Source organism: Eschrichtius robustus, chromosome 1 (assembly GCF_028021215.1).
Source record: "Eschrichtius robustus isolate mEscRob2 chromosome 1, mEscRob2.pri, whole genome shotgun sequence".
NCBI lineage: Eukaryota > Metazoa > Chordata > Mammalia > Artiodactyla > Eschrichtiidae > Eschrichtius > Eschrichtius robustus.
In genome coordinates this window covers 130,095,164-130,112,742 of record NC_090824.1, presented here as the reverse complement: position 1 = coordinate 130,112,742, position 17,579 = coordinate 130,095,164, and the positions used below count along the sequence as shown (strand labels likewise).

Genomic DNA, 17,579 nt, shown 5'->3' with positions numbered 1-17,579 from the left:
ACCCACTCTAATAAGAAGCTGATATTGTCAGGAGGAGTATTTGGACTAGAGATGTACATCCCTGATCATTAAGAATGAACCTTGGGACTTCCTTGGCGGTCCAGTGGTTAAGACTTCGCCTTCCAATGCAAGGGGTGTGGGTTCAATCCCTGGTCGGGGAGCTAAGAAACCACATGCCTCACGGCCAAAAAACCAAAACATAAAACAGAAGCAATCTTGTAAAAAATTCAGTAAAGACTTTAAAAAATTCAGTAAAGACTTTAAAAAATGGTCCACATCAAGAAAATCTTAAAAAAAGAAAGAAAAGGATGAAGCTTGCCTTATAGTTATATTGTGCCATAAACCTATTGGCTAATGATAATAGGGCATGCATATAATTATAAGTAAGTGAGCATATACTGGGTAATTGGGAGGGGTTTTTGTTTTCTGTTTATTTTTGTTGTGTTTTATTTCATTCCAGTTGCCAAAGTGTGTCATCAAATACACTTGGAGACCTCAGTCTCTGGTCCCCAGGATCACATTCTGGCATTCAAGACCTCTGGAAGTATTCTCTTTCTGGTTGGAGCTCTGCACAGGAGCCAGCCTACCTCCTCTGGGTCCACCATAGGGTTATTGTGAGGATCAGTTGGAAAGTGCTTAGCGCTGTGACTTGTACATAGTAGCACATAAAAATGCCAGCTATGTTATTTACCTGCTGTGTGACTATGGACAGCTCACTGCCCCCTCTGAGCCTTAGTCCCCACCAGTGAGTGTTGGCCCAGTTGAGTTCTAAGGTGCCATCCTACCCTGACACTGCAGGTGTCCACATGTGGGTCATTTTGTCTAAGAGGAGCCTACATTAGTCCCCCTACCTGCTTCCCTGAGTTGTGCCCACAGAACCCACCTTGATGAAGCTGCAGTCAAAGTTGAGGCATTGGCCGCAGCCCTTGGCCACCACGACACTGGCACCGAGGGCCTGGCACGCACTAGCTGCCAGGGCAAAGAGCAGCACGTGGAGGCCCACGTAGGCGGCCAGGCAGGGCAGGTGGCTGTGGTGGCTGTGTCAGTAGGCAGAGGTCAGCTGGCGAGGACGGTGTCGGGGTGGCCTGGCGGCGGAAGGAGTCAGCCAGTGGGCAGCACTGTGAGAGAGGGCCCCACTCAGAAGGCCGCGGTGTGGCGGGGACCACCAGAGTCTGAACTGAGAGACCCCATTCCCTCTGTAGCCCACTAACTCTCAGGGAGCCTCGTGGCAAACAGGCCAGCTTTCTTTTACACCAGGAAACAGAGAGGTCAAGTGACTTGCTTACAGTCACACAGCTAGATGGAACTGGGATGAATCTCTGGTCTTTCGGATGCCACACGCACGACTTTTTTTTTTTTTTTTAACTACCTCTCCTTACTTCCCAACTGGGGGCGGGGCAGGGGAGGTAATCGAAAAGGATGGAAGAATCTGAGACATTTTGTGATAACCCACAAGAAAGTTAATACACAAAAAGAATGAACTACAAAACCGGCACTATTCAGAGCTTGGAGTCAGACAAACTTGGGTCTGTTGTTACACCCTTTTTATATTATTTTCTTCACAGCGCTTATCAAATTTGTACTTATCTAGTTTATGTACTTGTTTATTGGTATCAATTACCTGTCCCTCAGTCTGGAAGGTAGCCCCAGCAGAGCTCTGCCATTACTGAGAACAAGGCTTGGTACATAGTAGCTGCTCAACCAAGTTGAATAAATAACTGTCTTTGCTAACTATCTGTGTGATCCTAGGCGTGTTACCTCAGGTGAAGTAACTTTAATGTCCTTTTGTAACTTCATTCCTTTTGTAACTTTAATTTCCTTTTCCATGCTATGCACTGGTATATTGGTAAAAATGCCCAGCGCTTACTATTGTGAGTTGATTCTAAAGAAACACTGTAGAAAATGGACACATGACAACAGCTGCCCTGCACTACAGACCTTTGTCCCCAAGAGAAAGCAGGCAAAGAGGGGAGGGGCTGGGCGGGGCTTATCTGGGGCGGGGCCGACCTGGGCAGGGAGGGGCGGGGCCGGGCTGAGGGATCCTTCCTGAGTTCAGGCCACACTTGGCACCTGGTGCCTAATCCCAGCACTGGCAGTGCTCCTGCACGAGACAGGGCGGTACCTGATGGTCAGGTTCTCCATGACCCCGGGGAAGCGCTGCAGCTCGTCTCGAAGCTCATCGAAGGTGATGACGCCGCTGCAGTCCTTGTCTGCCAACTTGAAGAGCGCCAGCGTCAGCTGGTCCTGCTTCTCCTCGGGCAGCGAGATGGCGCTCTCACGCAGGCACGACTGCAGCACGATGCGCAGCTCGTCCACGTTGATGGAGCCGCTCCCTGGCCCAAGTGAGGATGAAGCCGAGTGGGCGCCTGCCCCCAGACCTCGCTCTGTACTTGCAGACTCGCCCTGCCTTTCACAACCATTGCATCAATGGTTCGTTCATCTTCATCTTTCTGCCAACCAACTCTCTTTAGGAGCATAGACCAGGCAATCGAAGGACATATGGCACCTTCCGCTCACAAACCTTCCATGGCTCCCTATTGCCGAGCTCAACAGAGATGAACATCTCCCCAAGCATGGAGAATCTTTGGACTCAGCGCATGCCTTCCTCCAGAATCTGCAGCCTCCTCTCTAAGTACCACTCAACTTCCAAGACCATCTGCCCAGAAGATACACTTGCTTACTTAATCTATAAGGAGCTATGTGCCCAGAGCTTCAATTATCCAGAGGCGAATTGTATATGAGGTGGTGGTGAAGAGGTTCCCTGTTGTTCCCCAACTTGTAGCAAAATTTGCTCATCCATGTTGTCCTGAGAGGCTGCAGCTGGGCCCTCAAGTCCAGCCTTGTGGCCTTATGTGAACATGAGTGGCTAAGAGTGATGTGAAAAGGAAGCCAGAAGTACTGTCGACCCTCCGAAAGGTTGGGTTCTGCATCCGGGGATTCCACCCGCGGTTGGTTGAATCGTCAGATGTGGAACCCACGGATACCGAGGGCCGACTGTATAACTCCATTTTATCTAAGGGACTTGAGCATACACGGATTTTGGTATCCACTGGGGTCCTGGAACCAATCAGAGAAACTACTGTATCAACTGAGATGGGATCTGGGGCACTTTTTTTTCCTGTATATATTTTCATTCTTCATGAGCAGTAGGACTCGTGGTTAGTGATTTCGTGGCCTGTTTTGGATATAGACACACCTGAGGTAGCAACATGCTTCTGCCCCTTACTGTGTGATGGTGGGCTATAAGTCCTTTAGAGTATTGCACCTTACTTTGCTCATCTCTAAAATGGGGCTAATTATTCCTCCCTTTCAGAATTGGTTCAGGATAATAGATAATTAATTATAAAGCACTTAATGCAGTATATGGAAGACGGTAGTTGCATATAAATGGAAAGTCTTATTGGTATTGTGATCATCACTTGGGCCAAAGTCAAAGTCTGTAATCACGTACAGAGTCTGACATGCCACTCTCCAGCCACACCTCCCATCCTTCAGTTTTCCTAGTCAAGAGCCAGCATGAAGCATAATTTAAAGAAAACCTTAGCAAAGCTCTGCCAAGAAACTCATGCACCCTGGACCAGCTTGCTTCCTATTGCACTCTTCAGGGTCCGTGTAGCCCCCAGGAGTGGTCTGAGACTTAGCCCATTTGAAATGACCTATGGGAGGCCTTTTCTTACTACTGACATTCTACTGGATGAGGATGTGAACCAGGTCCTGAGATAGACTATTAATCTAGGACAAGTTCAGAAGGCAATCCAGGACTATGCCCACAAGACACTGCCAGCTCCCACTAAAAATACAGAGGAAAGAGCAGTTCCTTCACAAATAAACCCCGGGGATCAAGTTCTTCTTAAAACCTGGAAAGAGGGGCTCCCCCCAGACCAACAATTGCACAGGATGGGTTGAAGCCTTCGCCACCCGATCTGAAAGGGCTATGGAAGTCTTTAAGTCCCTTTTAAAAGAAATACTTCCTCGGTTTGGACTTCCAAAGTCCCTGCAGAGTGATAACGGGCCCTCTTTTTATAGCCAAAATCACACAGGGGTTCACAACGGCCTGTGGGTGCTCTGACCACATCCAGAGCTCCCATCCCTCCCCGCCCCCTTCACACCCTCTCATCCATTCAGCTTTGTACTCTCCTTAGCCAATTTCCAATCCAGGGTTCTCCTTCACAATTATTCTTGTGCACATTTTTATTCCTTATCCCTCTGTCCTTCTATTGCACTGACCCTAAAAATATCTCATCCCTAGGTGAATCCAACTACGTGTTTTCTCCTTTCCTGCACCAGGGCAGCTAAGTGAACATTGCTGAAGAAAAGCACCCAAGAGAGCAGGAAGTGTCTGATCCCAGCCATGGCAAGGCCTTCAACTTGCCCGCAGTCCTCTCATGCTTCTCTAGCAAGGTCACGGTCCCGCTGTCTGCCGAGACCACTTCTCACCTCCATGCCCATCTAGTCCCTGCCTGGCTCTCGGAGAAAACTGGAACCCCTGGAAGCGAGTGCCCTCTAGTTCCTGCCTTGAAACTACAAACCTCCTCTCACCTGCTGTCCTCTTCCCCACCTCTGTCTGCAAGGAGGTGAGTGTGCCGTTTCCTCCTGTCACAGGCCAACCTCCCCATCGGAGGTTGTTGATAAGCCCCAGGTGTGGGCCAAGCTTGGTGGTCAGGAAGCAGTCAGTGAAGAGGGGCCCATGGAGATTGGGGTGGGGTCTGAGGAAGATGCTCAGGAAGCAGGTACAGTCAACTGCCCGTGTAGTGGTGGTGGTGTGGGTCAACTTGGGAGGTGGGTTCCAAGAATGAGGTCTGGCTAGACTGTCAGGCGGGAATGGGAGGTAGAGAAGCCCCATAGGCCAGAGAGCCTTGCCCTGGAGCAGATCTGCAGCTGGGCTGAGTTTTCAGGATGCAAATCCAGCCCTGTGACTCCCCTGCTCAATGCTCTCCAATGGCTCCCCGTTGCTCGTCGTACTGAGACTCCAAACCATGGCCCCTGGGGCCTGCCCCGTCTGGCCTCACCAACCACCCCAGTCTCATTGGGTGCCTTTTTCCCACTTCAGCCTCCCTTCCTTTGATGATTCTGGGTCTTTAGACACCCTTTAAGCCACAAAGTTGCCAAAGAATGAAGGTCATTTCAGTGTCACTTACAATGCCAAAAAACGGAAGGGGGAACAATGAAATTCTCCCTTTTGGAAATGAGGCTTGAGTAAATAGTAATAAATAACAGCTGACACCTGTAAAGGTGGTACCCCGAACTAGGCACTGTCTTGAGTTTACATAAGTTAACTAATTTAATCCTCCTAGCAACCTCACGAGTATGTGCTATTATGATGGTCATTATTTTTATGTGACAGGTGAAGAAATTAAAGCAGGGAGAAGTTAAGTAACTTGCCCAGGGTCACACGATTAATAACTGGTGGAGCTGAGATTTGAACCTGGGTAACCTGGCCTCAGAATCAGAGACCTTAGAGTATATACTAGATGATTCTATTTATTTGAAATTCTAGAAATGGTATGGTCATAGAAAGTGGTGGAGTGGGAGGCATTGATAGCAAAAGGGGAGGGAACATTTTAGGCTCATAAATATGTTTTCTTTCTTGATTGCAGTGGTTGTAGTTTATACAGATGTATGAATTTGTCAAAGTTCATTGAACTCAACTCTTAAAATATTGTATTAAATATTTCAATAAAGTTAATTTTACAAAAAAAAAAAAGAAAAGAATCAGAGATCTTAACTATTAGGCTGTGCTGCATGGAACACAGGACACAGACATACAGTGGAATATGATGCAGCCACTACAGATGAGGCTATAACAACATGGAGTTACCACTTCACACCCATTGGGATGGCTATTATCAAAAAAACAGAACATAACAAGTGTTGGAGGAATTGGAACCCTTATGCATTGCTGGTGTGAATGTAAAATGGCATAACCACTGTGGAAAAAGAGTATGGCAGTTCCTCAAAAAAAAGAATTGCCCTGTGATCCAGTAATTCCACTTCTGGGTATATGCCCAAAAGAACTGAAAGCAGGGTCTTGAAGAGATATTGGTACACCCACATTTATAGCAGCATTATTCATAATAGCCGAGAGATGGAAGCAACCCAAGTGTCCACTGAAAAATGAATGGATAAACAAAATGTGTTATATACATACAATGGATAATATTCAGTCTTAAAAAAGAATGAAAGCCTGTCAGATGGTACAACATGGGTGAACCTTGAGAACATTATGCTAAGTGAAATAAGCCAGTTACAAAAGGACAACTATTATATAATTTCACTTATATGATTTACCTACAGTAGTCAAATTCTTGGAGGAGGGGGAATAGGGAGTTATGATTAGTTGGTACAGTGTCAGTTTGGAAAAATGAAAAAGTTCTGGAGATGGATAGTGGTGATGGTTGCCCAACAATGTGAATTTACTTGATGCTTCTGAACTATACACTTAAAAATTGGTTAAAGTGGTAAATTTAATATTATGTATATTTTACTACAATAAAAATGATATTACAAAGCAATACAGTCTTACATGAACAATTATTTATATTGTTTAGTGAAAAAAAGCAGTGTGTATAGTATAATCCCATTTTGTTTTTTAAAAAAAGTGGATGGTGAGTGTATGCTATCAGAAGACAGTATAGAAAAATATTATGGGTGATTTTTGTCATCGTGGGCTATTATGATGATTATTAAAAAGCAACAAAACAATTCTTTTTTTAAACATAGAAAGGAACAAAGGAAAGTTCTGGCTTCTGCCGAGTTGAATCAAGGGCATTTGTCTCCCTGCCAGCGACCCACCTTCTCCCCCAACAAAAGGGAAGCAGAGACCAGAGAGAGGGCAGGGAACCCACAGAGAGACAGAGAGAGAGAGCTCTCAGCCTCACCTGGAGAAAAGAGCCCCAGGCTGGGTAGTCACTGAGATAGATTCCCTTTGTCCCCCCTACTGAGTCCTGCCCCCCACCTCACAAAGGGCCCTTACCGTCAACATCATGCACCTGGAAGAGGAATTGGAGTTTGTCTGTAGGGCTGCGGTGGATGAGCAGGGTCCACGCCTCCTGCAGCTCCTGAAGTGTGATGGTGCCACTTCCATCCGAGTCAAACAGAATGAAGAATCTCTTGGCAAAGAAGGACTGTGACCAGAAGGGGGCGGGAGATGGGCACAAGTATGGCCACAGGGCCCAGGCTTCGAATTCATTCACTGCATCTGCGTGTGTGTGTGTGTGTGTACACACCGTGGGGTGATGGGAATCAGGCAGGACCCAGGTGCCTGAACACAGTGTGTGATCTGCCCATGAGGCCACAGCAGCGGGCAGTGTCCATGGCCCATCTGGCCAGCTGAGAGCAAGTTTGGGGTCTGGTGAGAGAACTGTTCAGCTGTAGCGAGGATGGGCTTGTGTCTGGGCCTCTGGTCCCCTTCTGGCCCCCGGGCCTGGTCATTTGCATAGGCTCTCCGTCCCTACAGTCCATTGCCCCCATCAGCCTTGCAGTCCAGACCTCTGGTGGCCCCTTACTCAACATGGGAAAAGGGTCAGATCGAGGGTCCCTCGAAGGCTCCTCCCAGGTCCTGTCTCATTCCCCTTGGGGTCACCCCGAGGGATAGTCAAGCCAGGAAGGACTTAGAAAATAGATGCCACCTGAGTACCTGTGTCTTTGCCTTTACCTGTTGTTTGGGCTGCCTACAGCCTACATTTAAGTGTTCTTAACGTAGACTTGTTCTGAACAGCACCTGTTCTCAATTGCCGATTTACTCACTCCATTCATCATTCATCCATTCATTCATTCAACAATCATGTCTGTGCAGCCTCTGCTTGCCAGGCCTGGTGTTAGGCACTGGAAACACAGAAATTAAGAAAACAGGCTGGGTCAGTGTCACAGATATGCCAGGCCCAGAGGTTCCTCTTGAGGCAGCGAGAGGAACCTAAGGGCTTTAGTGTCTGACCTCAGTTCACAAGCAGGAAGTCTACTATGGGCAGTCCAACCCTGCCTTGGCTTCATTCTTTTTCCCCTCGGTCCCTTGAGTAAGGCCTTTATCACTCTCTACCATCCCAAATGGCCTTTATCTTAAGATATTTTACAGCTCCTGTTAGGCAGAAGATCTTTTCTTCCTTCCCCATATTGACTATGAAAGGAGGCAGAGCATTTAGAGCTCTAAGTAGTATCTCCGTTACCAGCAAATGAGGGGCTCTCCCATCAAAATAGGGGCATTCAAATGCTCATTGGCTCACGCCCATCGAGGACACAGGCCACCATGAGATGCCAGCCCAGAGGACACCTGGGGCGAGGCTCACTCCTTCTGCCTCTCTGCTAACGTCTCCGCTGTTTGTCAGGCATGCAGGCTGTTATGGGGATGGGCAGAGGACCTATGAAACCAAGAGAGAGGACTGGGGATGGCGTGGCAGTGCAAATGGGCCTTTAATGGATACAAATCATGGAAAAGCTTATTTTGTGGCAGGAGGCTTAAGTCATAGCATCACCTTTGCCCGTGAGGCTAGCAGCAATTGTGAGGGCAATAATGTTTCTTAAGATTTGACAGGCTACTGATTTCCAACTTCACATGTTGTTTGGAAGACCCCAGGAGACCATGGCTACCATGAGGGATGGAAGGACCCCAGTAGCAGAGACAGAACATCCTCTGGCCCTGCTTAGAAGTGGAGCCTCAAGCCCGGAGAAACCCAGGGAGCAACTTTTCCCTCCTTGTGAGGTACTGTGTGCTGCAAAGCAGATTACTCTTCCTCTACAAAATATGAGTGCGGGGTCCCCACTTCTGGAGTGGACACTTACCTCTTTCACGTTCAGGGCTCTTTTGAGCTCTTGCAGGTTGATTTCCCTGTCTTCTCCCGCAATGGTCTCAAACTGGTGTGTCACCCACTGAAGCCACTTGGCGTCCTCCTCGGCACTCACGGTGCTGGCAGACAAAGGAGACAGGTTTGTCGGTTTGGGGTGGCCAAGGACTCAGGAGGACTCATGGTGGCCCCAGGACTTCTGTCTTCCCCCAATTAGGGCCTCGGGCCTCCCATGGGGTTGAACCAGCTTCAGGGCGGGAGCGTGCTTCCCCACAGCTACTTCTTTACATCTCTAAGTCCCCGTTTCTTCCTTCCATCTGGCATTGGCCGGCCCAGGCTTAAGTCTCTTTAGCTTCTAGAATGATAGGGCCCCAGTGAGATGGACCCCAGACTGTGGTCAGAGAATGGCCCACTCCAGGGGTGCTATTAACACGATGACAGTGACTGTCCCACCTCACATTTACATGGCTCTTTACTGTTTTCAAAATCCTTCCCACGCAGTATTTCCTATGGTGTCTGTTACCAAATGTAAAATACTCAACTTCTCTGAGCCTATTTCCTCCCTATGATATTTCACAGAGAGGAAACAGGCTCAGAGCACTTGAGTTATTTAGCAGAATTTATTCAGCAGGTTAGAGACAGAGCTCAACTCTGAGGCCAGTGCTTTTTCCATCACACCCCAGAGCCTCCACCCTCTGCCTGAACACTTCAAGTACAAGCCATGCCAGGACTGAGACCTCAGGGCTTGACTCTCCAGGTCCAGGGCGTATTCTACAATGTCACAAGGGCATCAGCCATCTAAAACCCTCACAGACGGGCTAGCTATACTGTGATCGGAACAGAGGTTAGTGATGAAATGAGGACAGCACTTTCTGTGGCATCAGGACCCAGCAATACAAAATTGAGTCAATAAGTGAGAATTTGTAGCATCTTATTCTATAAATTTCCTCTGTGAGAATGGCTTTTGTCTGTATCCCATGAGTTTAATATAACCTTAAATGATTTAGCTACAATCAATCTTCATTATTTGCAGATTCCACATTTGTGAATTCACCTACTTGCTAAAATTTATTTGTAACCCTCAAATCAATACTTGCAGCATTTTTGAAGTCATTGTGGACATGGGTAAAGTGGGAATACATTTGAGTCTCCTGATGTGCATGTTCCCAGCTGAGGTCAAACAAAGTGATGATCTGCCTACTTGTCTCAGCTCTCAGACTGTAAACAAATGTCCTTCCCACGATCTATTTAGTGCTGTGTGTTTCACATTCTTGTGCTCTTCGTTGGTGTTTTGCTCTTTAAAATGGCCCCCAGGAGTAATGTTGAAGTACTGTCTAGTGTTCCTAAGCAAAAGCTAAGAGAATTCAGCACCACCAAACCAGCTCTACAACAAATGCTAAAGGAACTTCTCTAAGTGGGAAACACAAGAGAAGAAAAGGACCTACAAAAACAAACCCAAAACAATTAAGAAAATGGTAATAGGAACATACATATCGATAATTACCTTAAATGTGAATGGATTAAATGCTCCAACCAAAAGACACAGGCTTGCTGAATGGATACAAAAACAAGACCCATATACATGCTGTCTGCAAGAGACCCACTTCAGAGCTAGGGACACATACAGACTGAAAGTGAGGGGATGGAAAAAGATATCCCATGCCAATGGAAATCAAAAGAAAGCTAGAGTAGCAATACTCAGATAAAATAGACTTTAAAATAAAGAATGTTACAAGAGACAAGGAAGGACACTGCGTAATGATCAAGGGATCAATCCAAGAAGAAGATATAACAATTATAAATATATATGCACTCAACATAGGAGCACCTCAATACATAAGGCAACTGCTAACAGCTCTAAAAGAGGAAATCAACAGTAACACAATAATAGTGGGGGACTTTAACACTTCACTTACACCAATGGACAGATCATCCAGACAGAAAATTAATAAGGAAACACAAGCTTTAAATGACACAATAGACCAGATAGATTTAATTGATATTTATAGGACATTCCATCCAAAAACAGCAGATTACACGTTCTTCTCAAGTGTGCACGGAACATTCTCCAGGATAGATCACATCTTGGGTCACAAATCAAGCCTCAGTAAATTTAAGAAAATTGAAATCATACCAAGCATCTTTTCTGACCACAACGCTATGAGATTAGAAATCAATTACAGGGAAAAAAAGGAAAAAACAAACACATGGAGGCTAAACAATACATTACTAAATAACCAAGAGATCACTAAAGAAATCAAAACATACCTAGAGACAAATGACAAAGAAAAACACGATGATCCAAAACTTATGGGATGCATCAAAAGCAGTTCTAAGAGGGAAGTTTATAGCTATACAAGCCTACCCCAAGAAACAAGAAAAATCTCAAATAAACAATCTAACGTTACACCTAAAGGAACTAGAGAAAGAAGAACAAACAGAACCCAAAGTTAGCAAAAGGAAAGAAATCTAAAGATCAGAGCAGAAATAAATGAAATAGAAACAAAGAAAACAATAGCAAAGATCAATAAAACTAAAAGCTGGTTCTTCGAGAAGATAAACAAAATTGATAAACCATTAGCCAGACTCATCAAGAAAAAGAGGGAGAGGACTCAAATCAATAAAATTAGAAATGAAAAAGGAGAAGTTACAACAGACACTGCAGATATATAAAGCATCCTAAGAGACTACTACAAGCAACTCTATGCCAATAAAATGGACGACCTGGAAGAAATGGACAAATTCTTAGAAAGGTATAACCTTCCAAGACTGAACCAGGAAGAAATAGAAAATATGAACAGACCAATCACAAGTCATGAAATTGAAACTATGATTAAAAATCTTCCAACAAACAAAAGTCCTGGACCAGATGGCTTCACAGGTGAATTCTATCAAACATTTAGAGAAGAGCTAACACCCATCCTTCTCAAACTCTTCCCAAAAATTGCAGAGGAAGGAAAACTCCCAAACTCATTCTATGAGGCCACCATCACCCTGATACCAAAACCAGACAAAGATACTACAGAAAAAGAAAATTACAGACCAATATCACTGATGAATATAGATGCAAAAATCCTCAACAAAATACTAGCAAACAGAATCCAACAACACATTAAAAGGATCATACACCATGATCAAGTGGGATTTATCCCAGAGATGCAAGGATTCTTCAATATACGCAAATCAATCAATGTGATACACCATACTAACAAACTGAAGAATAAAAACCATATGATCATCTCAATAGATGTAGAAAAAGCTTTTGACAAAATTCAACACCCATTTATGATGAAAACTCTCCAGAAAATGGGCATAGAGGGAACCTAGTTCAACATAATAAAGGCCATATATGGCAAACCCACAGCAAACATCATTCTCAATGGTGAAAAACTGACAGCATTTCCTCTAAAATCAGGAACAAGACAAGGATGTCCACTCTCATCACTATTATTCAACATAGTTTTGGAAGTCCTAGCCACGGCAATCAGAGAAGGAAAAGAAATAAAAGGAATACAAATTGGAAAAGAAGAAGTAAAACTCTCACTGTTCACAGATGACATGATACTATACATAGAAAATCCTAAAGATGCCACCAGAAAACTACTAGAGCTAATCAATGAATTTGGTAAAGTTTCAGGATACACAATTCATGCACAGAAATCTCTTGCATTCCTATACACTAATGATGAAAAATCTGAAAGAGAAATTAAGGAAACACTCCCATTTATCATTGCAACAAAAAGAATAAAATACCTAGGAATAAACCTACCTAGGGAGACAAAAGACCTGTATGCAGAAAACTATAAGACACTGATGAAAGAAATTAAAGATGATACAACCAGATGGAGAGATATACCATGTTCTTGGATTGGAAGAATCAAATTGTGAAAATGACTATACTCTCCAAAGCAATCTACAGATTCAATGCAATCTCTATCAAATTACCAATGGATTTTTTACAGAACTAGAACAAAAAATCTTAAAATTTGTATGGAGACATAAAAGACCACGAATAGCCAACGCAGTCTTGAGGGAAAAAAACGGAGCTGGAGGAATCAAACTCCCTGACTTCAGACTATAGTACAAAGCTACAGTCATCAAGACAATATGGTAGTGGCACAAAAACAGAAATATAGATCAATGGAACAGGATAGAAAGCCCAGAGATAAACCCACGCACCTATGGTCAACTAACCTATGACAAAGGAGGCAAGGATATACAATGGAGAAAAGACAGCCTCTTCAATAAGTGGTGCCGGGAAAACTGGACAGCTACATGTAAAAGAATGAAATTAGAACACTCCCTAACACCATACACAAAAATAAACTCAAAATGGATTAGAGACCTAAATGTAAGACCGGACACTATAAAAATCTTAGAGGAAAACATAGGAAGAACACTCTTTGACATAAATCACAGCAAGATCTTTTTTGATACACCTCCTAGAGTAATGGAAATAAAAACAAAAATAAACAAATGGGACCTAATGAAACTTAAAAGCTTTTGCACAGCAAAGGAAACCATAAACAAGATGAAGACAACCCTCAGAATGGGAGAAAATATTTGCAAATGAATCATCGGACAAAGGATTAATCTCCAAAATATATAAACAGCTCATGCAGCTCAATATTGAAAAAACAAACAACCCAATCCAAAAATGGGCAGAAGACCTAAATAGACATTTCTCCAAAGAAGACATTCAGATGGCCAAGAAGCACATGAAAAGCTGCTCAACATCACTAATTATTAGAGAAATGCAAATCAAAACTACAATGAGATATCACCTCACACAGGTCAGAATGGCCATCATCAAAAAATCTACAAACAATACATGCTGCAGAGGGTGTGGAGAAAAGGGAACCTTCCTGCACTGTTGGTGGGAATGTAAATTGATACAGCCACTATGGAGAACAGTATGGAGATGCCTTAAAAAACTAAAAATGGAACTACCATATGACCCAGCAATCCCACTACTGGGCATATACCCTGAGAAAACCATAATTCAAAAAGATACACATACCACAATGTTCATTGCAGCACTATTTACAATAGCCATGACATGGAAGAAACCTAAATGTCCCCAATAATATTGTTGCATGATTACAAAATTGTAAACATTAACTGTAGAGAATTAGAAAAATACCTAAAAGCACACACACACTTTAAAAAAGATTTAAAAAAAATCACTATAATCTACCTACCCAAATAAAATCACTGCTAATGTTGAGCATTTATTTCTGGTCACATGCAGAAGGTAGCCCAGCCTGGGATTCAGAGGGGGATTGTGTTTGATGGACTCATTCACATGAGCTGGTTTTGAGGTAGGAGATAGATGGGCCCCTGGGCTGGAGAGCTGGTATGTGTCAAGTGGAGAAAAACTGAAGCTTTGCTCTCACCCAGACGCTCCAAGGACTAAGCTAGTGGCAGAAGCTGAGCTCTGCTGAAGTAAAGAGATAAGATGACCACTCCTGAGGTCAAGGAAAACTTCCCTGTCTGCACATGGGTGGGAAGGCTCCTTGGGGGTCAAAAAGGGAGGGGGTGCCACCCCATAATAGGTGTGGGACATACCGCCACAGGCCTCTGCAGTGGGATCCATCTTAGCAAAAAGTTGGTAGGCATGTTGGGGAGGGTCCTAGGGCAGGTCAGGTGTGGAAAAAGAAACCAGATAATTGGCCAAAGGTAAACAAAGACCCGGAAGAACTGTCCTATGTAAGTGATTTAAATCACCTCTTTCCTGCGCGCCTCCTCATTAGGAAGGACGGCCATACCCTTTCTCTCTGGGTGTGTATTTCTGCCTTGCTTCTGACAAATAAATAAACTCTTTCTCTGTGTGCTCTCCCATACATTGGGCTGTGTCTCTAATAATAAACTTTGTACCTATTTTGCAGTTTTTGCCTCCTTGAAACATTCTTGCTTTCAATGGGGGAAAGAGCCAGAGGCACTTTGCTTCTAGCCTGTAGCCCCTGGTGGACTAATGGCTTGGATTCCTGGTTTTCATCCAGGCTACCCAGGTTCAATTCCTGGGCAGGGGAACTAAGATCTCTCTCAGGACCGCTCACTGCTGTCTCCTAGAAATCAGTGTCACCTGTGTGAAAGGGGCCACTGAGGAGAACATTGTAAGTGGAGGGCTTGGGGGTGAAACCTGGGAAGAAGGAGAGGGAAGCACGGGTCCGTTCTTCAGCTCTGCCCTTGAACTCTGGTCTGAGTTCTCTGAAGAGATAGGGAATGCAGGGAATTCTTTGCAGGGACTGCAGGAGACTCTGGTACTGTTTGGACTCAGGGGTCTTGAATGTTTGGAAGTCCAGGAGATCACCCCTGTACTGGGAGGTGCTAGGACAGTACAGCCAGTAGGAGGGCTACCAGGTAGTAGACAGCTCCAGGAGCACCAGATTGGTGGAATTTGAGCAGGCTGGCTCATGAGCACATGTGAGACACCCAAGTACCTGGGGAAAATTGGGAGTAGAGTAAGCGAAGCAGTTAGCAAAAGGTGGGCATAAATGCTAATGACACTTCTTCATAGCCACAAGCCAGAGTCAGAAAAGTAAGAAGCTGAGACTTGGGACTTCTGGTTAAGATGGTATTACATTCACTCTTTGAGGCCCCCTCATCTGTACCACACACAAAGCAATGATAGATAAAAAAAATTTTTTTTAGTTTAAAAGACCAACTGATCTCAAATAAGATAAACATCTCTGTTGACCAGAGATGAAGCAGAAACATGCCATGCCCCTGCTTATGGGAGAGGGCTGGAAAAAGCTGTGTCTGACCATTGCCTGGGACTGTGATTTATATTTTGTACTTAGCCTCCTAGCCAAGAGCTGGGCCACAACAACTGCTGCTTGGTGACTGGACCCATGGTATCCTCAGCTCTCCCTGGATGGGAGCCCCAGGCCACCAAGGTAAGGCTAATATTGAACTGAGGGGACCAGGAAGCTGGGTGGAAGCAACGCAGAACTTCTAGAGAAGGGCTGAACACAAACACAACACAACACACACACACACACACACACACACGTACACACACACACCATTCAAGATGAGTCAACAAGCTGGTATTCCAAAAGACCTCAAAAGAATGACTGCAAAGAAGACAGCCAATCAAACCAATAATAGGGGGAATTCATTTTGTAAGAAGCGAAAATAATAGACATTAAGCATATTAAGAATTCTCAAAGAAGGAAAGGAAAGAAAAACATTCATAAAAAAAGAATAAGAACTTAAATAAAAATGGGCAGAAATGAAACCAGCCCAGTTGGTATGAAGAAAATGCAACTAGAAATATGGAGAAACATATGGTTATTAAAATTTTAAATAATTCAATACATAATTTTTAGTCTAGACATAATTAAAGAGTGGATGTACAATCCCTAAGATGGGATTGAATAATTCACTTGGAATAATTTTGTAACTTTTTTTCACTTACCAACATATGTTAAACATTTCTCCATATTATTAAATATGAATGTGTCAAAATGTTGTAAACTAGTCTTCTATGTTTGGACAGTTAACTTTCTTATATTTATTCCATTACCATAAACAAGTTTTTGAGAAATCTTGTTATTAAATCTTTGTCCAAGTTTCCAATGGTTTCTCTAGGCTGGATTCCCAAAAGAGGAATTACTGGGCCCAAGAAGTATGAAATTTCCTAAGTATTTTGGTTACAGCCAATAGCCAAACTGCTTCTCAAAGATCTTGAACCAATTTTTCACTCCCACCCACGTTTTAAGAAATGCCTGTTTAACAGAACTTTTTTGAATACTAAGAATTATCCCTTAAAATATTTGTCCATTTGGCAAAAAATTATATTTTCAATTTTTATTTGCCTTAGTCTGATTAGTAACAAAGTGAAACATCATCATGGAAGGAAAAATAGCGAAACCCTCTTTTCCTCATTTCTTGGGTAAAGTAGGACATATTTTAGTGTAGAGGGGACACAGAGCTTCATTACATGACATACTCCCAACTGGTTGTTTTTTGGCTTAAAGCACTTTTCTTCTACATTTTTTTTTGTCAAAAGCATGATGTCTTCACTCCAGCCCTACAACATATTATTTGTTGATTCTTTGGGCTGATTTTAAGACCTGAGTCTGTAGCCCATGGATTTGCTCTGCTATGGGAACACTGCTACGGCCACTTTCCTCTGCCAGGATGAGTCCGGAAAGGCAGCTGAGATGTGGACAAGCCATAGGGAAAACGATGGCTCACCTCCATGTGCTCCTCCCTGCGGCTGCCTCGCCCCCTGTGCCCTGGAGTCCTCATCCCCTCACCCACTCAAGGATTGTGACCTGCAATTATCTCCTTGCTTTCTGCATCATTTTCCTCTTCTCTTTCCTCTAGCTATTGCCCAGTTTCTCCTTAATAGCAAAACCTTCTGAAAGAGTTGCTTATATTCAGTCTCCACTTCGTCATTTCCCTTTTTTTTTTGGAACCCACTCCAATCGGACTTCTATCGCCCAAGGAAACCTTTCTTAATAAGATGAACAACAATGTCCTCATGGCCAAGCCAAGGGGTCATTCTCAGCCCTTAGCAGTGTTTGACGAAGGTGAATTCTCTTTCTTTCTTGAACCTCTGTCTTCTCTTGACTTCCAGAATCCCACCCTCTCCTGGTTTCCTTCTAACTCACTGTCTCCTTCTCAGTGTCCTGACTTATGGATAGATCCTGTTCTTTTATCTGGCCTTTATAAGTTGGGCTCAGCCTATCTTTTCTATCTAAACTAAATTCCTTGTCAACTAGCTCATCAACAAGTGCATGTCTCCATCCCCAACCTTGGCCCTGAACTGTGGTCCAGTAATTCCAAAGG

At 44.0% G+C, this 17,579-nt stretch overlaps 1 protein-coding gene across 1 annotated transcript in view; it reads right to left on the bottom strand.

Annotated features, from left to right (window-relative positions):
* Positions 1-1,027: 1,027 nt before the first annotated feature.
* Positions 1,028-17,579, bottom strand: part of SPESP1 (sperm equatorial segment protein 1) — an 80,360-nt gene continuing 63,808 nt past the window's right edge. The window contains exons 2-5 of the mRNA XM_068554559.1: positions 8,776-8,899; positions 6,974-7,124; positions 2,123-2,333; positions 1,028-1,118 (exon numbers count right to left, since the gene is read on the bottom strand). Coding sequence (XP_068410660.1) covers positions 1,043-1,118; positions 2,123-2,333; positions 6,974-7,124; positions 8,776-8,899 — 562 coding nt within the window. The 3' untranslated portion in view covers positions 1,028-1,042. The remainder of the gene's footprint in view (positions 1,119-2,122; positions 2,334-6,973; positions 7,125-8,775; positions 8,900-17,579) is intronic.